The sequence below is a fragment of the Nerophis lumbriciformis genome, linkage group LG39 (assembly GCF_033978685.3).
Source record: "Nerophis lumbriciformis linkage group LG39, RoL_Nlum_v2.1, whole genome shotgun sequence".
In the NCBI taxonomy this organism is placed as follows: domain Eukaryota; kingdom Metazoa; phylum Chordata; class Actinopteri; order Syngnathiformes; family Syngnathidae; genus Nerophis; species Nerophis lumbriciformis.
In genome coordinates this window covers 13430669-13458193 of record NC_084586.2, presented here as the reverse complement: position 1 = coordinate 13458193, position 27525 = coordinate 13430669, and the positions used below count along the sequence as shown (strand labels likewise).

At 34.0% G+C, this 27525-nt stretch overlaps 1 protein-coding gene across 2 annotated transcripts in view; it reads left to right on the top strand.

Moving 5' to 3' along the window:
* Positions 1 to 24318: 24318 nt before the first annotated feature.
* ldb3b (LIM domain binding 3b) overlaps positions 24319 to 27525 on the top strand; it is a 43549-nt gene continuing 40342 nt past the window's right edge. For both annotated transcript variants that reach the window (XM_061931783.1, XM_061931782.1), the window contains exon 1: positions 24319 to 24562. In XM_061931783.1, coding sequence (XP_061787767.1) covers positions 24467 to 24562 — 96 coding nt within the window. In that variant the 5' untranslated portion in view covers positions 24319 to 24466. The remainder of the gene's footprint in view (positions 24563 to 27525) is intronic.

The following is a 27525-nucleotide window of genomic DNA, read 5'->3' as shown; positions in this document are numbered from 1 at the left end:
CGGCAGCCGCAAATCCCTGCTGATTTGAATGTGAAGTCGTGCAGCGCTGGCCACTGAGCCGTCAACTCGTTGTCCAGCGCAGCTCTCATGGACAATGAGTTGCAGAGTCCTAAATACGAAGGTGGCAGCCGTGTTTTTAAACCACAAATTTGGAGTGTGTGTGAGAAATTTCAAGTCAATGCGACATGCAGGGTTTAATAAAACAGCGCCACCATATGGTGGTGATAAAAATAACAACACAGGCAACACAGGTGCATGATTAGACACATTTTTGGGGGAGAAGCGCCAGCTAACGCCAACAAATATGTCCGTTAGTTAGAGTTTAAATGGCAGGTCGGATGGAATGTTCTTCTTTACGTCACCAACTGAATGGAAACATTAGCTGGAAGCTCTCTCTTACATATAATACAGCAACTCCAGTCTCTTCAGATTTGCTCTGGTCAGGCTGTTTTATTGCAGGAAAAATTGATTTCAGCTCTTTCGGGTTTCTTTTCATACATTAGGTTTTATTGTGTGAATGTTCCAAAGCATTCACACAATATGGTTTTCTACACCAAAATTCATCTATTTGTTAAACTTCTTCAACTTCTTCTTCTCCAGATTTTGGAGCGCTCTACCTTCACATTTTTCCAACTTCCAACTTCAAACTTTTCAGCCTATTCGGGAATCGCAGCCTTCTTCTTGACCAATTCCAAAAATTCCCAGATTTCCCAGAATACCAGGTTTTCCGGGACATTTTTCCCATTCAAAATGACTTCCACCATTTCCACATTTTTCAATCGATTCAAACCATTCCACCTTCAACACTTTGCACCGTCCTGGAAATTTAAACTACCTTTTTTCCAAGTTCCAAAAAATTCCAGGATTTTCCAGAATTCCTGATTTTCCAAAGCCCTATTTCCACCCTTTTTTCTGGCGACTACTCCTTACACATTTTTCAACGCATTTCAACCGTTCCCCCGTCAAAACATTCCTCCTAATCAGGACAAAAAACAAAGTTGTTTTTTGAACCGGAAAAATTCCCGGTTTTCCCGAAATTCCAGGAATTCCGTAATACCATTTTTTCAATTATACATGTTACTATTCAACATTTCTTGACCGATTTGAAAGATTCCAACACCAACCATTTCAACTCATTCGTACCATTTTCCAAAAAAGGCCTGTCTTTCCCGAAATTCCCTATTTTTGTGGAAATTTCCAATTGGACATTCTTCAAAGTTCCACAACTCCCACATTTTCCATCTGATTCAAACTGTTCCAACTTCAAAATATTCAGCCTGTTTGGGACTTTTGTGTGCTCTACTTCAACAATTCTAAAAAAAATGCCAGGATTTTTCAAAATGACTTCCACCATTTCCATATTTTTCAACTGATTCAAACCATTCCACCTTCAACACATTGCACCATCCTGGAAATTTAAACTACCTTTTTTCCAAGTTCCAAAAAATTCCAGGATTTTCCAGAATTCCTGATTTTCCAAAGCCCTATTTCCACCCTTTTTTCTGGCGACTACTCCTTCCACATTTTTCAACGCATTTCAACCGTTCCACCGTCAAAACATTCCTCTTAATCAGGACAAAAAACAAAGTTGTTTTTTGAATCGGAAAAAATCCCGGTTTTCCCGAAATTCCAGGAATTCCGTAATACAATTTTTCAATTCTACATGTTACTATTCAACATTTCTTGACCGATTTGAAACATTCCAACACCAACCATTTCAACTCATTCGTACCATTTTCCAAAAAAGGCCTGTATTTCTCGAAATTCCCTATTTTTGTGGAAATTTCTAATTGGACATTCTTCAAAGTTCCACAACCCCCACATTTTCCATCTGATTCAAAATGTTCCAACTTCAAAATATTCAGCCTGTTTGGGACTTTTGTGTGCTCTATTTCAACAATTCTAAAGAAAATGCCAGGATTTTTCAAACTTCCACCATTTCCACATTTTTCAACCGATTCAAACCATTCCACCTTCAACACTTTGCACAATCCTGGAAATTTAAACTACCTTTTTTCCAAGTTCCAAAAAATTCCAGAATTTTCCAGAATTCCTGGTTTTCCAAAGCCCTATTTTCACCCTTTTTTCTGGCGACTACTCCTTCCACATTTTTCAACGCATTTCAACCGTTCCCCCGTCAAAACATTCCTCCTAATCAGGACAAAAAAACAAAGTTGTTTTTTGAACCGGAAAAATTCCCGGTTTTCCCGAAATTCCAGGAATTCCGTAATACAATTTTTCAATTCTACATGACCATTCAAGTTTTTTAACATTTTTCTTTTCCCGAAATTCTGTGGAAATTGCCAATGAAATCAATGGGACATTCTTCAAAGTTCCACAACTACCACATTTTTCATCTGATTCAAACTGTTCCAACTTCAAAATATTCAGCCTGTTTGGGACTTTTGTGTGCTCTACTTCAACAATTCTAAAAAAACAAAAAGGCCAGGATTTTTCAAACTTCCACCATTTCCATATTTTTCAACCGATTCAAACCATTTCACCTTCAACACATTGCACCATCCTGGAAATTTAAAATACCTTTTTCCCAAGTTCAAAAAAATTCCAGGATTTTCCAGAATTCCTGGTTTTCCAAAGCCCTATTTCCACACTTTTTTCTGGCGACTACTCCTTCCACATTTTTCAACGCATTTCAACCGTTCCACCGTCAAAACATTCCTCTTAATCAGGACAAAAAACAAAGTTATATTTTGAACTGGAAAAATTCCCTGTTTCCCCGAAATTCCAGGAATTCCGTAATACCAGTTTTCAATTCTACATGTTACTATTCAACATTTCTTGACCGATTTGAAACATTCCAACACCAACCATTTCAACTCATTCGTACCATTTTCCAAAAAAGGCCTGTCTTTCCCGAAATTCCCTATTTTTGTGGAAATTTTCAATTGGACATTCTTCAAAGTTCCACAACTCCCACATTTTCCATCTGATTCAAACTGTTTCAACTTCAAAATATTCAGCCTGTTTGGGACTTTTGTGTGCTCTACTTCAACAATTCTAAAAAAAAAAATGCCAGGATTTTTCAAACTTCCACCATTTCCACATTTTTCAACCGATTCAAACCATTCCACTTTCAACACTTTGCACCATCCTGGAAATTTAAACTACCTTTTTTCCAAGTTCAAAAAAATTCCAGGATTTTCCAGAATTCCTGGTTTTCCAAAGCCCTATTTCCACACTTTTTTCTGGCGACTACTCCTTCCACATTTTTCAACGCATTTCAACCGTTCCACCGTCAAAACATTCCTCTTAATCAGGACAAAAAACAAAGTTATATTTTGAACTGGAAAAATTCCCTGTTTTCCCGAAATTCCAGGAATTCCGTAATACCAGTTTTCAATTCTACATGTTACTATTCAACATTTCTTGACCGATTTGAAACATTCCAACACCAACCATTTCAACTCATTCGTACCATTTTCCAAAAAAGGCCTGTCTTTCCCGAAATTCCCTATTTTTGTGGAAATTTTCAATTGGACATTCTTCAAAGTTCCACAACTCCCACATTTTCCATCTGATTCAAACTGTTTCAACTTCAAAATATTCAGCCTGTTTGGGACTTTTGTGTGCTCTACTTCAACAATTCTAAAAAAAAAAATGCCAGGATTTTTCAAACTTCTACCATTTCCACATTTTTCAACCGATTCAAACCATTCCACCTTCAACACTTTGCACCATCCTGGAAATTTAAACTACCTTTTTTCCAAGTTCAAAAAAATTCCAGGATTTTCCAGAATTCCTGGTTTTCCAAAACCCTATTTCCACCCTTTTTTCTGGCGACTACTCCTTCCACATTTTTCAACGCATTTCAACCGTTTCATCGTCAAAACATTCCTCTTAATCAGGACAAAAAACAAAGTTATATTTTGAACTGGAAAAATTCCCTGTTTTCCCGAAATTCCAGGAATTCCGTAATACCAGTTTTCAATTCTACATGTTACTATTCAACATTTCTTGACCGATTTGAAACTTTCCAACACAAACCATTTCAACTCATTCGTACCATTTTCCAAAAAAGGCCTGTCTTTCCCGAAATTCCCTATTTTTGTGGAAATTTCCAATTGGACATTCTTCAAAGTTCCACAACTCCCACATTTTCCATCTGATTCAAACTGTTCCAACTTCAAAATATTCAGCCTGTTTGGGACTTTTGTGTGCTCTACTTCAACAATCCTAAAAAAAAAAAGCCAGGATTTTTCAAACTTCCACCATTTCCATATTTTTCAACTGATTCAAACCATTCCACCTTCAACACATTCCACCATCCTGGAAATTTAAACTACCTTTTTTCTAAGTTCCAAAAAATTCCAGGATTTTCCAGAATGCCTGGTTTTCCAAAGTCCTATTTCCACCCTTTTTTCTGGCGACTACTCCTTCCACATTTTTCAACGCATTTCAACCGTTCCACCGTCAAAACATTCCTCTTAATCAGGACAGAAAACAAAGTTATATTTTGAACTGGAAAAATTCCCTGTTTTCCCGAAATTCCAGGAATTCCGTAATACCATTTTTCAATTCTACATGTTATTATTCAACATTTCTTGACCGATTTGAAACATTCCAACACCAACCATTTCAATTCATTCGTACCATTTTCCAAAAAAGGCCTGTCTTTCCCAAAATTCCCTATTTTTGTGGAAATTTCCAATTGGACATTCTTCAAAGTTCCACAACTCCCACATTTTTCATCTGATTCAAACTGTTTCAACTTCGAAATATATAGCCTGTTTGGGACTTTTGTGTGCTCTACTTCAACAATTCTAAAAAAAAAATGCCAGGATTTTTCAAACTTCCACCATTTCCATATTTTTCAACTGATTCAAACCATTCCACCTTCAACACATTGCACCATCCTGGAAATTTAAACTACCTTTTTCCAAGTTCAAAAAAATTCCAGGATTTTCCAGAATTCCTGGTTTTCCGAAGCCTTATTTCCACTCTTTTTCTAACGACTACTCCTTCCACATTTTTCAACCCACTTCCACCATTCCACCGTCAAAACATTCCTCTTAATTATGACAAAAAACCAAGTTGTTTTTTGAACCGGAAAAATTCCCGGTTTTCCCGAAATTCCAGGAATTCCGTAATACCATTTCTCAATTCAACATGTTACTACTTCAACATTACTTGACTAATTTGAAAAATTCCAACACAAACCGTTTCAACTTATTCAGGCCATACAAGTTTTTTACCATTTTCAAAAAAAATTCCCGCTTTTCCCGAAATTCCCAAATATGGGGGAAATTCCCATTGAAATCAATAGGACATTCTTCAAAGTTCCACAACTCCCACATTTTTCATCTGATTCAAACTGTTCCAACTTCAAAATATTCAGCCTGTTTGGGATTTTTGTGTGCTCTACTTCAACAATTCTAAAAAAATTCCAGGATTTTTCAAACTTCCACCATTTCCAAATTTTTCAACAGATTCAAACCATTCCACCTTCAACACATTCCACTCACTGTGGACATTCAAACTATCATGTGTCCATGTTCCAAAAAATTCCAGGAATTCCCAGAATTCTTGTTTTTTCAAACACTTTTTTTTTTCTTTTTTCTGGCAACTACTCCTTGCACATTTTTCAACCCACTCCAACCGTTCCACCGTCCAAAAATTCCTCCTAATCAGGACAAAAACCAAAGTTGTTTTCACACACATGGTTTTCTGCACCAAAATTGATCTATTCATTAAACTTCTTCTTCTTCTTCTCCAGATTTTGGCGCGCTCTACCTTCACATTTTTCATCCGATTCTAACCGTTCAAACTTCAAACTGTTCAGCCTATTCGGGAATCGCGGGCTTTCCCTTGACAAATTCCAAAAAATTCCCAGATTTCCCAGAATTCAAGGTTCTTCGGGACATTTTTCCCATTCAAAATGAATTGGCCATTTTTCTACCTTCCACATTTTTCAACCGATTCAAACCATTCCACCTTCAATACATTTCACCATCCTGGAAATTTAAACTACCGTATTTTTCGGACTATAAGTCGCAGTTTTTTTCATAGTTTGGCCGGGTTCCATTGCGACTTATATATGTTTTTTTCCTTCTTTATTATTCATTTTCGGCAGGTGCGACTTATACTCCGGTGTGACTTATACTCCGAAAAATACGGTACCTTTTTTCCAAGTGAAACATTTTTGGGGGATTTTCCAGAATTCATGGTTTTCCAAAGCCCTATTTCCACCCTTTTCCAAACAGTTGTTTTTTTAACTGGAAAACTTCCCGGTTTTCCCGAAATTCCAGGAATTCCGTAATATAATTTCTCAACAAAAAATGTTACTACTTCAACATTTCTCGACCAATTTGAAAAATTCCAACACCAACCATTTCAACTCATTCAGGCCATTCAAGTTTTTTTTTTTACCATTTTCAAAAAAATTCCCGCTTTTCCCGAAATTCCCAAATATGGCGGAAATTCCCATTGAAATCAATAGGACATTCTTCAAAGTTCCACAACGCCCACATTTTTCATCTGATTCAAACTGTTCCAACTTCAAAATATTCAGCCTGTTTGGGATTTTTTTGTGCTCTACTTCAAAAATTCCAGGATTTTTCAACAGATTCAAACCATTCCACCTTCAACACATTCCACTCACTGTGGACATTCAAACTATCATGTTTCCAAGTTCCAAAAAATTCCAGGAATTCCCAGAATTCCTGTTTTTTCAAACACTTTTTTTTCTGGCGACTACTCCTTCCACATTTTTCAGCCCACTCCAACCGTTCCACCGTCCAAACATTCCTCTTAACCAGGACGACAAACAAAGTTGTTTTTCGAACTGGAAAAATTCCTGTTTTTCCCGAAATTCCGTAATACCATTTCTCAATTAAAAATGTTACTACTTCAACATTTCTAGACCAATTTGAAAAATTCCAACACCAACCATTTCAACTCATTCAGACCATTCAAGTTTTTTAACATTTTCAAAAAAATTCCTGCTTTTCCCGAAATTCTGAGGAAATTGCCATTGAAATCAATAGGACATTCTTCAAAGTTCCACAACTCCCACATTTTTCATCTGATTCAAACTATTCCAACTTAAAATATTCAGCCTGTTTGGGACTTTTGCGTGCTCTACTTCAACAATTCTAAAAAAAATTCCAGGTTTTCAGTTCAACGTCAGCATTGGAGCATTCACCTCATCTAGTTATGCTTGAAAATCTGCCACAGGTCTAAGTGATATGTGAAAAAGAACGACCTCTCACTCGCACTCTGAACGTGACCGGTTTGAACACACACTCCACAGATATAGTTGACAGTTGTACTTTAGGACGGGTAGCAAAGCCTGCTTTTTCAAACCGAAAGTGTCCAATGTGAAGTTTTGGGCGTAAACACGGGGCAGGTTCATCTTCATCTTCATCAAGATTTTCCCTTCATGGCAACTTCAAAAGCCAGCATTCAGTCCCTCTCTTAAAAATCAGCTTGCATGTTTCTTACGTTCTGAGTTCATAAACGGGTTACACGTATTACTGTTAGCGCGTCCTTAAAGTCACTTTGGTGACACAGAGGACCTTTAAAATCCATTCACAGAGTCATCAAAAGATGGCGCAAAAACAGTAGTACTGATTGCTGGATGATTCATTTTCTTAATCAGATTAATCACATTTTTACATTTGACTTAATCATGATTAATCACAGGGTATTACTTGCTTAATTCAAATCACCTAATTAAAAAAAAAAAAAACTCAATATTTTTTATTCATGTTCTTAGGATACACTATTGAATTTGGATTACTCGTGATTCATTAAATTAACTTAATTTAAAATATAACCCAATATTTGGACGATTTATTTTCTTTTATAGATTAATCACACTTTTGAATTTTGATTACTCATAAATGATCACAAGTTATTACTAGCTTGCATGATTGGTATTACAATGAATTTAACTTGAAGACCTTAATAATTGGATGATTAATATTCTTAGAATAATCACACTTTTAAATCTGCTTTAATCATGAATAATCACATGGTATAACTCACTTGCATAATTTAAATTAAAGACGCCAGTATTTGGGTGATTCATTGCTTGCATAGTCAGAATTAAAATGTATTTAACTTTTTTAAAAAAGGGCCCCGATATTTGGATGATTAATTTTAATAATCAGATTAACCACACTACTGAATTTGAATTCATCGTGATTAATCCCAGGGTATTACTTGCTTGCATAATTCAAATGACCTCATTTAAAACAGACCTCAATATTTGGATGATTCATTTTCTTAATCACACTTTAAATTTGGATTCATCGTGATTAATCACATGGTATTACTTGCTTGCAAAATTAAAATTACCTTAATTTAAAATAGACCCCAATATTTGGATGATTGATTTTCTTAATCAGATTAATCACACTTTTGTTTTCGGATTAATCATGATTAATCATATGGTATTACTCGCTTCCATAATTCAAATTACTTTAACTTAAAACAGACCCCAATATTTGGATGATTAATTTAAAAAAAAAAAATCAGATTAATCCCACTTTTGAATTTGGATTCATCTTGATTAATCACATGGTATTACCTTCATTTAAAAAAGACCTCAACATTTGGATGATTAATTTTCTTAATCAGATTAATCACACCTTTGAATTTGGATTAATCAGGATTAATCACATGGTACTACCTTCATTTAAAAAAAAACTCAACATTTGGATGATTAATTTTCTTAATCAGATTAATCACACCTTTGAATTTGGATTAATCGGGATTAATCACATGGTATTACTTGCTTGCATAATTCAAATTACCTTAATTTAAAATAGACCCCAATATTTGGATGATTGATTTTCTAAATCAGATTAATCACACTTTTGTATTCGGATTAATCATGATTAATCATGTGGTATTACTCGCTTCCTTAATTCAAATTACTTTAATTTAAAACAGACCCCAATATTTGGATGATTCTTTTTTTTTTTTTTATCAGATTAATCCCACTTTTGAATTTGGATTAATCACATGGTATTACCTTAGTTTATACCATCATATTTGGATGATATATTTTTTTAAATCAGATTAATCCCACTTTTGAATTTGGATTAATCGGGATTATTCGCATGGTATTAATTACATTTTTTTTAAATACCTCAATATTTGGATGATTAATTTTCTTAAATCAGATTAATCACACTTTTTAAATTTGGATTAATCGTGATTAATCACATGGTATTACTTGCTTGCATAATTCAAATTACCTTAATTTAAAATAGACCCCAATATTTGGATGATTGATTTTCTTAATCAGATTAATCACACTTTTGTATTCGGATTAATTATGATTAATCATATGGTATTACTCGCTTCCATAATTCAAATTACTTTAACTTAAAACAGACCCCAATATTTGGATGATTCTTTTCTTTTTTTTTTTTTTTAATCAGATTAATCCCACTTTTGAATTTGGATTAATCTTGACTAATCAAATGGAATTACCTTCATTCAAAAAAGACCTCAACATTTGGATGATTAATTTTCTCAATCAGATTAATCACACTTTTGAATTTGGATTAATCGGAATTAATCACATGGTATTACTTGCTTGCATAATTCAATTAACCTTAATTTAAAATAGACCCCAATACTTGGATGATTTTTAATTTTTTAAATCAGATTAATCACACTTTTGAATTTGGATTCATCTTGATTAATCACATGGTATAACTCACTTGCATATTTTAAATTAAAGACGCCAATATTTGGATGCTTCATTGCTTGCATAGTCAGAATTAAAATGTATTTAATTTAAAAAAAAAAGGCCCCAATATTTGGATGATTAATTTTAATAATCAGATTAACCACACTACTGAATTTGGATTAATTGTGATTAATCCCAGGGTATTACTTGCTTGCATAATTCAAATGACCTAATTTAAAACAGACCACATATTTGGATGATAAAAAAAAATTAAAATCAGATTAATCCCACTTTTGAATTTGGATTCATCTTGATGAATCACATGGTATTACCTTAATTTAAAAAAGACCCCAACATTTGGATGATTAATTTTCTTAATCAGATTAATCACACTTTTGAATTTGGATTAATCGGGATTAATCACATGGTATTACTTGTTTGCAAAATTCAAATAAACCCCAATATTTGGATGATTGATTTTCTTAATCAGATTAATCACACTTTTGTATTCAGATTAATCATGATTAATCATATAGTATTACTCGCTTCCATAATTCAAATTACTTTAACGTCAAACAGAACCCAATATTTGGATGATTCTTTTTTTTTTCAAATCATATTAATCCCACTTTTGAATTTGGATTAATCTTGATTAATCACATAGTATTACCTTAATTTAAAAAATACCTCAACATTTGTAGGATTAATTTTCTTAATAAGATTAATCAAACTTTTGAATTTGAATTAATCACATGGTATTACCTTAATTTAAAAAATACCTCAACATTTGTATGATTAATTTTCTTAATCAGATTAAATCACACTTTTGAATTTGGATTCATCTTGATTAATCACATGGTATTACTTGCTTGCATAATTCAAATAACCTTAATTTAAAATAGACCCCAATACTTGGATGATTTTTAATTTTTTAAATCAGATTAATCAAACTTTTGAATTTGGATTCATCTTGATTAATCACATAGTATAACTCACTTGCATATTTTAAATTAAAGACGCCAATATTTGGATGATTCATTGCTTGCATAGTCGGAATTAAAATTTATTTAATTTTTAAAAAAGGTCCCAATATTTGGATGATTAATTTTAATAATCAGATTAACCACATGACTGAATTTGGATTCATCGTGATTAATCCCAGGGTATTACTTGCTTGCATGATTCAAATGACCTCATTTAAAACAGACCACATATTTGCATGATAAAAAAAATTTAAAATCTGATTAATCCCACTTTTGAATTTTGATTAATCTTGATTAATCACATTGTATTACCTTAATTTAAAAAAGACCTCAACATTTGGATGATTAATTTTCTTAATCAGATTAATCACACCTTTGAATTTGGATTAATCGGGATTAATCACATGGTATTACTTGCTTGCAAAATTCAAATTAACTTAATTTAAAATAAACCCCAATATTTGGATGATTGATTTTCTTAATCAGATTAATCACACTTTTGTATTCAGATTAATCATGATTAATCATATAGTATTACTCTCTTCCATAATTCAAACAGAACCCAATATTTAGATGATTCTTTTTTTTTTCTTCAAATCACATTAATCCCACTTTTGAATTTGGATTAATCTTGATTAATCACATAGTATGACTTTAATTCAAAAAATACCTCAACATTTGTATGATTAATTTTCTTAATAAGATTAATCAAACTTTTGAATTTGAATTAATCACATGGTATTACCTTAATTTAAAAAATACCTCAACATTTATATGATTAATTTTCTTAATCAGATTAAATCACACTTTTGAATTTGGATTAATCGGGATTAATCACATGGTATTACTTGCTTGCATAATTCAAAAAACCTTAATTTAAAATAGACCCCAATAGTTGGATGATTTTTTTTTTTAAATCAGATTAATCACACTTTTGAATTTGGATTCATCTTGATTAATCACATGGTATTACTTAAATTTTAAAAAATACCTCAACATTTGGATGATTAATTTTATTAATCTGATTAATCACACTCTTGAATTTGGATTAATCACGACTAATCAAGGGTATTACTTGCTTGCATAATTTAAATTAATTTAACTTAAAAAATAGACCCCAATTACAATAACCCCGCCTCCAAGAGACCAGCAGGACTGCGGAATCCTAAACTGTGATTGTAATAAAACTGACGCATGCTTGTCTTTGTTATGTTGGATTTATGATCAATGTCACCCGTAAGGCGACATATTCCTGACCTGAATGTACAGTTTTAAATATGTTGTCAGTGTACGACAGTGTGTGTACTGTAAATATTATGTACATGTTACATGTACACTCTGCTCCCATGAAGTGATGTTTTAATGTTCTTTGTACAAAAATGCTTCCGGTTGTTTTTAATTTATTTTTATGAATAAAAATGTTGCTAAATTGTGTGCGACGTTTGTTTTGTGATGTTTGTTTTGCAAAAACGACAATACTCGAAATGCTCCAATTAACGCTTTTATTCAATTAATTACTTGCCCAGGACAACTATAAATCTAATTAGTGCAGGGTCAACACACATTAACAGCTGTGGCTGTAGGCAACTACCGATGTTTTTTTTTTTTTTGGTAAACTAACTCCACAGGATGACAGTAGCTGTGTTTGGAATATCATGAGTGGCTACTATGGGCATACTTGCCAACCTTGAGACCTCCGATTTTGGGAGGTGGGGGGTGGGGGGCGGAGGCGTGGTTAAGAGGGGAGGAGTATATTTACAGCTAGGATTCACCAAGTCAAGTATTTCATATATATATATATATATATATATATATATATATATATATATATATATATATATGTCTTAATAAGGTTATCCAAAAAATAGTGCTCGATGCCGTAGTAGAGCGCAATATATGTATGTGTGGGAAAAAAAATCACAAGACTATTTCATCTCTACAGGCCTGTTTCATGAGGGGGGTTCCCTCAATCATCAGGAGATTTTAATGGGAGCATTCACATACCATGGTTTGTATAGGGTACAGAGTGGGTGGGTACAGGCTGGCGTAGGGGCGTGGTGATTGGCTCATGTGTTACCTAGGAGGTGTTTCCGTCTGTGGCGGCATGCTGTTACAATTTCGCTGCGCTTGTTGAGGGATGACAGGTCTGGACGGTAAATAATAAACAGTTTCTCTTTCAAGCATAGGTTGCATCTTTTATTACCACTATTGTAAGGTGTGCTGGATGCAAGAATTTGCCATGTTATTGAATATTCAACATTATTGTCTTTGAGGTCCCAAATGTGTTTGCTGAGTTCTGTGGTATTCCGCAGGTTTTGGTTCCTGAAAGAAGCCTTGTGATTGTTCCATCTGGTTTTGAACTCTCCCTCGGTTAATCCTACATATGTGTCGGATGTGTTAATGTCCTTGCGTGTTACCTTAGATTGGTAGACAACTGATGTTTGTAAGCACCCCCCGTTGAGAGGGCAATCAGGTTTCTACCAATCTAAGGTAACACGCAAGGACATTAACACATCCGACACATATGTAGGATTAACCGAGGGAGAGTTCAAAACCAGATGGAACAATTACAAGGCTTCTTTCAGGAACCAAAACCTGCGGAATACCACAGAACTCAGCAAACACATTTGGGACCTCAAAGACAATAATGTTGAATATTCAATAACATGGCAAATTCTTGCATCCAGCACACCTTACAATAGTGGTAATAAAAGATGCAACCTATGCTTGAAAGAGAAACTGTTTATTATTTACCGTCCAGACCTGTCATCCCTCAACAAGCGCAGCGAAATTGTAACAGCATGCCGCCACAGACGGAAACACCTCCTAGGTAACACATGAGCCAATCACCACGCCCCTACGCCAGCCTGTACCCACCCACTCTGTACCCTATATAAACCATGGTATGTGAATGCTCCCATTAAAATCTCCTGATGATTGAGGGAACCCCCCTCATGAAACAGGCCTGTAGAGATGAAATAGTCTTGTGATTTTTTTTCCCACACATACATATATATATATATATATATATATATATATATATATATATATATATATATATAAATAAAAGAAATACTTGAATTTCAGTGTTCATTTATTTACACATATACACACATAACACTCATCTACTCATTGTTGAGTTAAGGGTTGAATTGTCCATCCTTGTTCTATTTGTCACTATTTTTCTAACCATGCTGAACACCCTCACTGATGATGCATTGCTGTGTGGCACGCACAAAAGTGCTTTCATCAAGCGCACTAGATGGCAGTATTGTCCTGTTTAAGAGTGTCACAACATTGCTGTTTACGGCAGACGAACTGCTTTACGGTAGACAAAACGTGACTGCTGTTGTTGTGTGTTGTTGCCGCGCTGGGAGGACGTTAATGAAACTGCCTAACAATAAACCCACATAAGAAACCAAGAACTGATTGGGCAGGTACTCTGTTTATATTGTGTGCCTGAATTTCGGGAGATTTTCGGGGGGAAATTTGTCCCGGGAGGTTTTCGGGGGAGGTGCTGAATTTCGGGAGTCTCCCGGAAAATCCGGGAGGGTTGGCAAGTATGACTATGGGGCCAACATAAGTTGCGAGTGACATCACTTTGATGAAGAAGGTGAGAAACACTGTTGAATTCAAGAAATAACTCGTAACAAAGTACAAAGGAGGCATCGAATACAAGGTAAAGTAAGTGATCATTTATCCATTACATTACTCACAAATATGTATTTAACTTTCTGTCTTGCCTTTTTTCCGCTCCCATCTTCTCCCTGCTTGCTCTCTTTGTTTTTGTCTTGTCTACACTGTTTCGGGGTGATGGACGGCTGGCAGCGCTTCATAGCAGCAGTCGACCTCCAGGGTCCCAATTCCCCCACCCCTCTGTTGCGAGTTGTCGTGATTAAATGCAACATGTTTATGTGTGCATGGCATGGAGGGTTTTTCCCACTCCAGACTAGGCCCCCTTAGGAGCCCAGTCTAGATTGTATTTTTTTACTCATCTTCTTACTCAGCGTTTTACCTTTTTCCCACCTTTTACGGGGCGCCTCGTGGCGACCCATCAGCGTTCCTGTTCTGTAACCCTGTATGTACACTGTTTGTTTTTCCACTCTTGAACGGATTTGTGCTGAAACATAGTTTTGTTGTACTTGTGCAATGACAATAAAGACTTATCCTATCCTATCTTAAAAACATTGTTTTATACACGTAAAACTATTACTATGCTCTACAAAATGTTATTATTCACTTAATGAATTATTTCAATTAATAAATAATTTCATTAACAGAATATTAATTGTGTGAATGCTTCAAAACATTCACACATATGGTTTTCTACATCAAAATTAATCTATTTATTAAACTTCTTCTTCTTCTCCAGATTTTGGCGCGCTCTACCTTCCACATTTTTCATCCAATTCAAACCGTTCCAACTTCAAACTGTTCAGCCTATTCGGAAATCGCGGGCTTTCCCTTGACAAATTCCCCAAAAATTCACAGATTTCCCAGAATTTGACATTTTTCAAACTTCCACCATTTGCACCTTTTTCAACCGATTCAAACCATTCCACCTTCAACACATTCCACCATCCTGGAAATTTAAACTACCTTTTTTCCAAGTTCAAAACAATTCCGGGATTTTCCAAAGCCCTCTTTCCACCCTTTTTTCTGGCGACTACTCCTTCCACATTTTTCAACCAACTTCAACCGTTCCATCGTCAAAACTTTCCTCTTAATCAGGACAAAATACGACAGGTTTTTTAACTAAAATTTCCTGGTTTTCCTGAAATTCCAGGAATTTTTTCTAAATGTAAATCACTTCCTTGTAATACCATTTGTCAATTCAACATGTTACTACTTCAACATTTCTCGACCGATTTCAAAAATTCCAACACCAACCATTTCAACTCATTCGGACCATTCAAGGTTTTTTTTTTACCATTTTCAAAAAAATTCCCGCCTTTCTTGAAATCCCCAAATTTTGGGGAAATTCCCATTGAAATCAATGGGACATTCTTCAAAGTTCCACAACTCCAACATTTTTCATCTGATTCAAACTGTTCCAACTTCAAAATATTCAGTTTGTTTGGGCCTTTTGTGTGCTCTACTTCAACAATTCTAAAAAAAATTCCAGGATTTTTCAAACTTCCACCATTTCCACATTTTTCAACCGATTAAAACCATTCCACCTTCAACACATTCCACTCATTGTGGACATTCAAACTATCATGTTTCCAAGTTCAAAAAAATTCCAGGAATTTTTCAAACCCTTTTTTGACCTTTTTTTCTGGCGACTACTCCTTCCACATTTTTCAACCCACTCCAACCGTCCAAACATTCCTCTTAACCAGGACAACAAACAAAGTTGTTTTTCGAACTGGAAAAATTCCTGTTTTTCCTGAAATTCCAGGAATTCCGTAATACCATTTCTCAATTAAAAAGGTTACTACTTCAACATTTCTCGACCGATTTGAAAAATTCCAACACCAACCATTTCAACTCATTCAGACCATTCAAGTTATTTTTTACCATTTTCAAAAAAATGACCGCCTTTCTCGTAATTCCCAAATTTTGGGGAAATTCCCATTGAAATCAATGGGACATTCTTCAAACTTCCAAAACTCCCACATTTTTCATCTGATTCAAACTGTTCCAACTTCAAAATATTCAGCTTGTTTGGGACTTTTGTGTGCTCTACTTCAACAATTCTAAAAAAAAATTCCAGGATTTTTCAAACTTCCACCATTTCCAAATTTTTCAACCGATTAAAACAATTCCACCTTCAACACATTCCACTCATTGTGGACATTTAAACTATCATGTTTCCAAGTTCAAAAAAATTCCAGGAATTTTTCAAACCCTTTTTTGACCTTTTTTTCTGGCGACTACTCCTTCCACATTTTTCAACCCACTACAACCGTCCAAACATTCCTCTTAACCAGGACAACAAACAAAGTTGTTTTTCGAACTGGAAAAATTCCTGTTTTTCCCGAAATTCCAGGAATTCCGTAATACCATTTCTCAATTAAAAATGTTACTACTTCAACATTTCTCGACCAATTTGGAAAAATTCCAACACCGACCATTTCAACTCATTCAGACCATTCAAGGTTTTTTTTTACCATTTTCAAAAAAATTCCCGCCTTTCTCGAAATTCCCAAATTTTCGGGGAAATTCCCATTGAAATCAATGGGACATTCTTCAAACTTCCAAAGCTCCCACATTTTTCATCTAATTCAAACTGTTCCAACTCTGTTTGGGACTTTTGTGTGCTCTACTTCAACAATTCTAAAAAAAATTCCAGGATTTTTCAAACATCCACCATTTCCACATTTTTCAACCGATTAAAACCATTCCACCTTCAACACATTCCACTCATTGTGGACATTCAAACTATCATGTTTCCAAGTTAAAAAAAATTCCAGGAATTCCCGGAATTCCTGTTTTTCAAACCCTTTTTTGACCTTTTTTTCCGGCGACTACTCCTTCCACATTCTTCAACCCGCTCCAACCGTCCAAACATTCCTCTTAACCAGGACAACAAACAAAGTTGTTTTTCGAACTGGAAAAATTCCTGTTTTTCCCGAAATTCCAGGAATTCCGTAATACCATTTCTCTATTAAAAATGTTACTATTTCAACATTTCTCGACCGATTTGAAAAATTCCAACACCAACCATTTCAACTCATTCAGACCATTCAAGGTTTTTTTTTTACCATTTTCAAAAAAATTCCCGCCTTTCTCGAAATTCCCAAATTTTCGGGAAAATTTCCATTGAAATCAATGGGACAATCTTCAAACTTCCAAAACTCCCACATTTCTCATCTGATTCAAACTGTTCCAACTTCAAAATATTCAGCCTGTTTGGGACTTTTGTGTGCTCTACTTCAACAATTCTAAAAAAAATTCCTGGATTTCAGTTCAACTTCAGCATTGGAGCATTCACACGCAATTCCTTCATGAATTACCTCATCTAGTTATTATTTTATTCATTATTAATATTTTATTATTTAATTAATAATGTAATATTCTGTTGTATTTTCTGGTTGTATTTCAGTGGTGTAAAGCTATAATTATAGAAAGTGCGGTGCCTTAATTGGAAGCAGGCAGCACGGTGCGTGAGGGGTTAGTGCATCTGCCTCACAATACGAAGGTCCTGGGTTCGATCCTGCGCTCGGGATCATTCTGTGTGTAGTTCAGGGGGAGCTCCACAAACTACGTTAAACCCAGTTTCCGATCTAACAAATGTCTTAACTCATTCTCCTTCTATGCCACATCAATATGGAAGGCACTCCCAACAGGTGTAAAAGAAAGTGCATCTCTATTCTCCTTCAAAACCGCACTAAAACAACACCTCCAGGCAACTTCAAACCTTGACTAACACCCTCCCCCCTCCACATCCCACCTCCCCGGATTGAAAATAACCAAATGTAAATAATCAAATGTATTTCTAATGTATATACTTGTTCTTATGCTTTCTGAACTCACTATGTTCTCTGTTCGCTGTACATATCCTACCAAGTCAGACCTACACTGTTTCAATGTCCATTTGTCTGATGAAGCAATTGTTGATGACTGAAGTGTTGATATCAACCAAACCCTCCTCATCCCACCCCCCGGATTGTAAATAATGTAAATAATTCAATGTATATACTCTGATGATTAACTTGTGTGATGATTGTATTATGATGATAGTATATATTTGTACCATAAATTGATTTACATGGACCCCGACTCAAACAAGTTGAAAAACTTATTGGGGTGTTACCATTTAGTGGTCAATTGTACGGAATATGTACTGTACTGTGCAATCTACTAATAAAAGTTTCAATCAAAAAACTGATTTGTTAATGGTGATGCATATGGTGTAAGGCTATAACTATTATTATTCAATAAATTATTAAATAGTGACAATAAATAATACAACCAATATATTTATTATAATTATTATTATTAATTAATTAATAATGTATAATAAATATGTATTTAATAACTATTGTATTAATTATCTACTGTATGTCCAAAGCAAATAACGTGCTAAAACCTCAGTATATCCAACATGTTTGAGAATCACACTGACGAATATTCACACTAATAATTATCATGTCAGCGTGTCAACCCTGCTGGCTTGCCCTTTGACCTTGTCCAATGAGCCTACCTGCCTGACTTGTGGAGCTCCGGCGCTCTCTGCAGGTAATAGCTGGTATTTTATTTTCATTTTCAATCTGACGTCAGAGAACTGCACTGCATTTTTTTCTTTTCATTCTACATGCAACAATAATGTAATAAAAAAAAAGGTTAATTGATTGACAGAACTAGGAAGCGAGTGTTCCTCCTTCAATAGACAATCTTTGCCTGGGTTAATTGAGGTTAGCAGCTTTACTCACACTTTCTCCCCGCTGTCATTTTCTTTGATTTGCTCACTTTTTTTTATGATTATTAATCATTTCGCAGCTCCTTTTATATTCCGTTTGAACTGCTTAGCTAACACAGATAAACATATACATATATTACACATATTAATTTATGCTCTTCAAATCCTCTTACTGGCACGCTTTACTTCTTTTAGCTCCTATAATCCTCTCCTGGGTGCACCATCATGGGCATAAACACATTTTTGTTCTTGTTTGTGCTAATTCAGAGTTGTCCAAACAGTTTCCACATATAATATATAGATTTTTATTTTTTTTCAGCGGGTCTATTCAGGTCTATTTTCATACAAAAGGCGCACCGGATTTTAAGGCACATGTCATATTATTTTTATTTTTTTCTAAATATAAAAGACGTCCTTGTGGTCTACATAACATGTGATGGTGGTTCTTTGGTCAAAATGTTGCATAGATGATGTTTTACAGATCATCTTCAAGCCGCTTTCTGACAGTCACTTCAGCATGGGCCGGTTTGTGGGCGGTCTTATTTACTTCAGCAGCGTCTTTTCTCCGTCATCTTTGTTGTAGCGGTGTAGCGTGCAAGGACGGGAGTGTAAGAAGTGTCAAAAGACGGAGCTAACTGTTTTAATGACATTCAGACTTTACTTCAATCAATAACAGAGCAGCATTTTCTCATCCGTGGCTCAATAATGCAACAACAACGTGAAAAACCGTCCGATCGGAACTCTCTAATAACTAAAGTTCCTTGGGTGAATAATGTAAACTCACCGGTATGTTTTAGCGCTTTAATGGCGAGTTTACGGACAGATATAAGTAAGAACTTTACACTATTTTATATTAGAAATGGCAACAGCGGAGGATGAATGTCCCATAACAAGAAGATAGAGAAAAAAGAAGAAGCTTATCGACTACGGTGTCATCACGGACTACAAAGGCGGAGGCGTACAAATTTCAGGGCTTATGCAGATCCCAAATACATATAAGCAGGTACCAGAAGGTAAGAAAAGTTGCTTTTGCATAATATTGCGAAACAAAACACCAGATAATATGTCTTACCTTATACACACACCATAATAATACTCCTATGTTGACGCACAGTACAATCCATCAAGCGGTGCGGCTTCATAGCTTACCAAAGTCGTACTAAAACATTTTGATAGATTTTTGAGCGCTGTGTGTAATGTTCTATATTCTCAATGGAACATATAAAATGTTGGTGTTTACTTGAGTTATTTTGCAGTCTACACGTATCTCTTATGTGCGACTGCCATCTACTGGTCACACTTATCGTTTCACCATGTACCAAATAAAATAGCTTCGAGGTCGGTAAGCACAACCAAAATTATTCCGTTCATTAGGCGCACCGGGTTATAAGACGACTTTTGAGAAAATGAAAGGATTTTACCAAAATACACGGTAAGTCATATTTTAACTTTTTTTTCACCACTTAATGTCTAGATAAACTTTGGATCTATCTGTCAATAAAGTAAAAAAAAAAAAAAAGTTTTAAGTCCTTTTGTTGAGAAAACCCCATTTTCATGGAAAAGACACAAAACATGCAATATTTCCCCACCCAAAAAAATTCCACAGTTAAATAGTTGATGTGAAGTAATTGGAGTCTTGAATAGGTCATAATTTATAACAATATTGATATTATTAACATTCATTATATATATTAACTTTCATTATTATGTTTGAGCAATGACAATAAAAAAAAAAAATCACACAAAAATTCTTAGGGAACCAAAAGGGCCTCACTCATAAAAGTGTTAAAAAATATATTTTTTACTTTCAACTTCAGATCAATCCGTCAATTATAAGTTTTCATTATTTTGTTATGCTCTTTTATGCTCTTTTAGTAACAGAAAACTGTTTTTAATGGCAAACGCACAAAATATGCAATATTTCTCCCAAAAAATATGTTTTAATGGAATATTAGATGTGAAGTAGTTGGAGCCTGGAGTAAGTCAACAAGTCATAACATTGACATGATTCATCACAACATGATTCATTATTATTTTTTGAGCAATGAGTTAAAAAAAAAAAAAAAAAAAAACTAAAATTCTTAGGGATGCAAATGGGCCTCTTTCATAAAAGTGTGAAAAATAAGTCATGCATTATTTTATTTTTTTACTTTCAGCGCTTAAATCTGGAGATCAATTTCAGATCAAACCGTCAATTATAAGTTTAATTAATTTTTTTGAGCTTGTTTTGTGTGTGTTTGTCATAGAAAACTGTTTTTTTTATGGCAAACGCACAAAAAATGCGATGGAACATTTGAAAAATTAAATAAAAAATATTTCAAAGTGGAATAATTTTCGTGAAGTAATTCAATAACATAGAATTTTGATTTTGATTAAAAAAAATTTTTTAGCAATGACAAATAAAAAATAAAATAAAAAGCATGGCAGCTTTGTCTTATTAGAGAACATTGCAACTTTTTCTTGTTAAATCTCACTTGTTTGCTCTTTTAGTCCACTTTATTATGTTTTCTGGGGGGTAATAGTATTTTTACAATGTGCCGCCGGCCGTTAAAAAAATTAGCTGCGGGCCGCAAATGGCGCAAATTTTTAGGATTGATGCAGATCCCAAATACAGATCAGCAGGTACCAGAAGGTAAGAAAAGTTTATTTTGCATAATATTGCGAAACAAATCACCAGATAATATGTCTTACCTTATACACACACCATAATAATACTCCGATGTTGAAGCACAGTACAATCCATCAAGCGGTGCGGCGTCATAGCTTACCAAAGTCGTACTAAAACATTTTGATAGATTTTTGAGCGCCGTGTGTAATGTTCTATAGTTTCAATGGAACATATAACATTTTGGTGTTGTTTACTTGAGTTAGTTTGCAGTCTACACGTATCTCTTATGTGTGACTGCCAACTACTGGTCACACTTATCATTTCACCATGTGCCAAATAAAATAGCTTCGAGGTCGGTAAGCACAACCAAAATTATTCCGTACATTAGGCGCACTGTCGACTTTTGAGAAAATGAAAGGATTTTAAGCGCGCCATAAAAGTGTTAAAAATAAGTCAGACATTTTTTATTTTTTTTTACTTTCTGCGCATAAAATCTGTAGATCAACTTCAGATCAATCCATCAATTATAAGTTTAGTTTTTGTGAAGTAATTCAATAACATTGAATTTAAAAAAAAATTTTTTTAGCAATGACAGTTAAAAAAAAAAAAGCATGGCAGCTTTGTCTTATTAGAGAACATTGCAACTTTTTCTTGTTAAATCTCACTTGTTTGCTCTTTTAGTCCACTTTTTTATGTTTTCAGGAGGATAATAGTATTTTTACAATGTGCCGCCGGCCGTTAAAAAATTAGCTGCAGGCCGCAAATGACGCACATTTTTAGGATTTATGCAGATCCCAAATACAGATCAGCAGGTATCAGGAGGTAAGAAAAGTTGCTTTTGCATAATATTGCAAAACAAAACATCAGATAATATGTCTTAACTTATACACACACCCTAATAATACTCCTATGTTGACGCACAGTACAATCCATCAAGCGGGTTATATATATCTGAAGTTGATCTCCAGATTCAAGCGCTGAAAGTAAAAAAATAAAATAATGTATGACTTATTTTTAACACTTTTATGAGTAAGGCCCATTTGCATGCCTAAGAATTTTAGTGGGGTTTTTTTTAACTCAATGCTCAAAAAATAATAATGAATCATGTTGTTATGAATCATGTCAATGTTGTTATGACTTGTTGACTTACTCCAGGCTCCAACTACTACTCTAATATTCCATTTAAACATATTTTTTGGGAGAAATATTGCATATTTTGTGCGTTTGCCATTAAAAACAGTTTTCTGTTACAAAAAGAGCATAAAAGAGCATAACAAAATAATGAAAACTTATAATTGACGGATTGATCTGAAGTTGAAAGTAAAAAATATTTTTTTTAACACTTTTATGAGTGAGGCCCTTTTGGTTCCCTAAGAATTTTTGTGTGATTTTTTTTTTTTTATTGTCATTGCTCAAACATAATAATGAAAGTTAATATATATAATGAATGTTAATAATATCAATGTTGTTATAAATTATGACCTATTCAAGACTCCAATTACTTCACATCAACTATTTAACTGTGGAATTTTTTGGGGGGGGGAAATATTGCATGTTTTGTGTCTTTTCCATAAAAACGAGGTTTTCTCAACAAAAGGACTTAAAACTTTTTTTTTTTTTTTACTTTATTGACAGATAGATCCAAAATTTATCTAGACATTAAGTGGTGAAAAAATCCTAAGAATAACCTATGCGGCTTCATAGCTTATCAAAGTTGTACTAAAACATTTTGATGGATTTTTGAGAACTGTGTAGATTTTAAATATTTTCAATGGAACATATAACATTTCGGTGTTGTTTACTTGAGTCATATCGCAGTGTACACGTATCTCTTATGTGTGACTGCCATCTACTGGTCACACTTATCATTTCACCATGTACCAAATAAAATTGCTTCGAGGTCAGTAAGCACAACCAGAATTATGTCGTACATAAGGCGCACTGTCAAGTTTTGAGAAAATGAAAGGATTTGAAGTGCGCCTTATAGTCCGAAAAATACGGTAAATTTCACTTGTTTGCTCTTTTAGTCCACTTTCTTATGTTTTTTGGGGGGTAGTAGTATTTTTGCAATGTGCCGCCGGCCGATAAAAAATTAGCTGCAGGCCGCAAATGGCCTCTGGGCTGCACTTTGGACACATCTGTGCTAATTGAATGACATGCATGCAGGTTAACACCACAAGGAAGTAGATGACATCACCTCTAATGAGGAAGGGGGAGGCAAGATATAGGGGAGAGAGAGAGAGAGAGAGAGAGAGAGAGAGAGAGAGAGAGAGAGAGAGAGAGAGAGAGAGAGAGAGAGAGATGGAGAGAGAGAGAGAGAGAGAATGTGTTGCAGTAAGAGAGGTCTATATTGGCTGCAAGTGCATGGGCACTAAGGCACTCTGGGGCTTCTGGTTACATGCCTTATAAGGGGCCACAGGGGTCCCCGTGTCTGCTATTCTTAGGCCCTTGTCCAGCCCCCACCCAGCAGGCGAGAAACCCACCGTTAATATTCATAAACACATTTTTACAGTATTATTATTTAACATTTTTCAGAAAAAAGAGGTTGTTTGTTGGCTAAAAAAGCCCACCTTCCTGTGTGTGTGTTTACGTGTGTGTGTGTGCAACACGTGTACGTCACAGAAGCCCCGCCCACCGGTGCCCCGCCCCACCCGACCTCCAGCTCCGAGAGCGGCGAGGGATCACAGTGACGCCTCAAGGCCTGACGCAGGAGCACGGTGCAAAGGCGGGGCGGGATACACGACCGCATTAGAAGGATACCAGGGGCGAGCCCGAAGAGCCAGGACGACACACACACACACACACACACACACACACACGCGCACACACACTCATCCAGGCCCGACATGAGCACGTACACGGTGACGCTGAACGGCCCGGCGCCGTGGGGCTTCAGGCTCCAGGGCGGGAAGGACTTCAACATGCCGCTCACCATCTCCAGGGTAAGTGACGCCCAGAAACACTTGACGGCACTTGAATGCATCGTTTACTTCGGATCAGGCCCCGCGTACTCGCCTCATGATTTGATTCCCATTCTTGGGGTGACGACTCGATTCAGAATCGATTCCCGATTCAACACGATTACCATAATATGTTATTTGGTATATAAATAGTCATGAAACCTTTTCAAAACAGGTTACAAAAGCTCATCTTGGCTGCTGACGAACGACTTCTATACACAATGTTGGCCTAAAAAGACTGTTTAAAGAAATAAAAAATATTACAAAAATCAAAATGGATTCTTAAAAAAATATATATATATATATATAGAAATATACTTTTTAATTTGAATAGATTTTTTGGAGCCCTCCTAATACTCACATTCGATTTTTAACTTAAAGCAGATAAAAAACTAATCCATAATGATAAAGTAAAAAAACGGACGACTGTTGGCCTAAAAAGACTGTTTAAAGAAATAAAAAATGTTACAAAAATCTAGATGGATTCTTAAAAAAAATGTTTAAGAAAATTGCTAAAAATATATAGAAATATTTTTTTTTTATTTGAATACATTTTTTGGAGCACTTGTAATAATCAAATTCCATTTTTAACTTAAAATAGACACACAAAAAAATCAATAATAATAAAGTAAAAAACGGAAGATACAAAGTGTTGGCCTAAAAAGACTGTTTAAAGATATAAAAAAATATTTAAAAAATCAAAATGGATTTTTTTTTTTAATTTGAAAGAAATTGCAAAAAATATATATTTTTTAATTTGAATCGATTTTTTGGAGCACACCTAATACCAAAATTTATTTTTTTAACTTAACAAACAAGAAACTAATCCATAATGATAAAGTAAAAAACGGATGACTTATATACACAGTGTTGGCCTAAAAAGACTGTTTAAAGAAATAAAAAATCTTACAAAAATCTAAATGGATTCTTAAAAAAAAAATTTAAGAAATTGCAAAAAATATATAGAATATATTTTTTTATTTGAATCAATTTTTTGGAGCACTCCTAATACTCAAATTCCATTTTTAACTTAAAATAGACCCAAAAAAAATCAATAATGATAAAGTAAAAAACGGAGGACTTATATACACAGTGTTGGCCTAAAAAGACTGTTTAAAGATATAAAAGAATATTACAAAAATCAAAATGGATATTTTTTTTAAATTTCAAAGAAATTGCAAAAAAAATTTTTTTTTTTAATTTGAATCGATTTTTTGGAGCACTCCTGATACTCAAAATTTAGTTTTTTAACTTAACGGACAAGAAAGTAATCCATAATGATAAAGTAAAAAATGGACGACTTATATACACAGTGTTGGCCTAAAAAAACTGTTTAAAGAAATAAAAAATCTTACAAAAATCTAAATGGATTCTTAAAAAAAAATTTTAAGAAATTGCAAAAAATATATAGAATATATTTTTTTATTTGAATCAATTTTTTTGGAGCACTCCTAATACTCAAATTCCATTTTTAACTTAAAATAGACCAAAAAAAATCAATAATGATAAAGTAAAAAAACGGAGGACTTATATACACAGTGTTGGCCTAAAAAGACTGTTTAAAGATATAAAAAAATATTACAAAAATCAAAATGGATATTTTTTTTAAATTTGAAAGAAATTGCAAAAAATATCCATCCATCCATCCATTTTCTACCGCTTATTCCCTTTGGGGTCGCGGGGGGCGCTGGAGCCTATCTCAGCTACAATCGGGCGGAAGGCGGGGTACACCCTGGACAAGTCGCCACCTCATCGCAGGGCCAACACAGATAGACAGACAACATTCACACTCACATCCACACACTAGGGGAAAAAAATTTTTTTTTTTTATTTGAATCGATTTTTTGGAGCACTCCTAATACTTAAAATGTATTTTTTTAACTTAACAGACAAGAAAGTAATCCATAATGATAAAGTAAAAAATGGACGACTTATATACACAGTGTTGGCCTAACAAGACTGTTAAAGAAATAAAAAATATTACAAAAATCGAAATGGATTCTTAAATTTTTTTTTTTTTAAACAATTGCAAATAAAAAAATCTATAAATATATTTTTTTATTTGAATCGATTTTTTGGAGCCCTCCTAATACTCACATTCAATTTTTAACTTAAAGCAGACAAAAAACTACTGTAATCCATAATGATAAAGTAAAAAACGGATGACTTATATACACAGTCTTGGCCTAAAAAGACTGTTTAAAGAAATAAAAAATCTTACAAAAATCTAAATGGATTCTTAAAAAAAAAATTTAAGAAATTGCAAAAAATATATAGAATATATTTTTTTATTTGAATCAATTTTTTGGAGCACTCCTAATACTCAAATTCCATTTTTAACTTAAAATAGACCAAAAAAAAATCAATAATGATAAAGTAAAAAACGGAGGACTTATATACACAGTGTTGGCCTAAAAAGACTGTTTAAAGATATAAAAAAATATTACAATAATCAAAATGGATATTTTTTTTAAATTTGAAAGAAATTGCAAAAAAATTTTTTTTTTTAATTTGAATCGATTTTTTGGAGCACTCCTAATACTTAAAATGTCTTTTTTTAACTTAACAGACAAGAAACTAATCCATAATGATAAAGTAAAAAACGGACGACTTATATACACAGTGTTGGCCTAACAAGACTGTTAAAGAAATAAAAAATATAACAAAAATCTAAATGGATTCTTAAAAAAAATGCTAAAGAAATTGCAAAACAAATATAGAAATGTTTTTTAATTTGAATTGAATTTTTGGAGCTGGCCTACTACTCAAAATCGATTTTTTACTTAAAACAGACAGAAAACTAATCCGTAATGATAAAGTAAAAAACGGACGACTTATATACACAGTGTTGGCCTAAAAAGATTGTGTAAAGAAATAAAAAATATTACAAAAATCTAAATGGATTCTTAAAAAAAAAAAAAAAGAAACTTGCAAAAAAAAAAAAG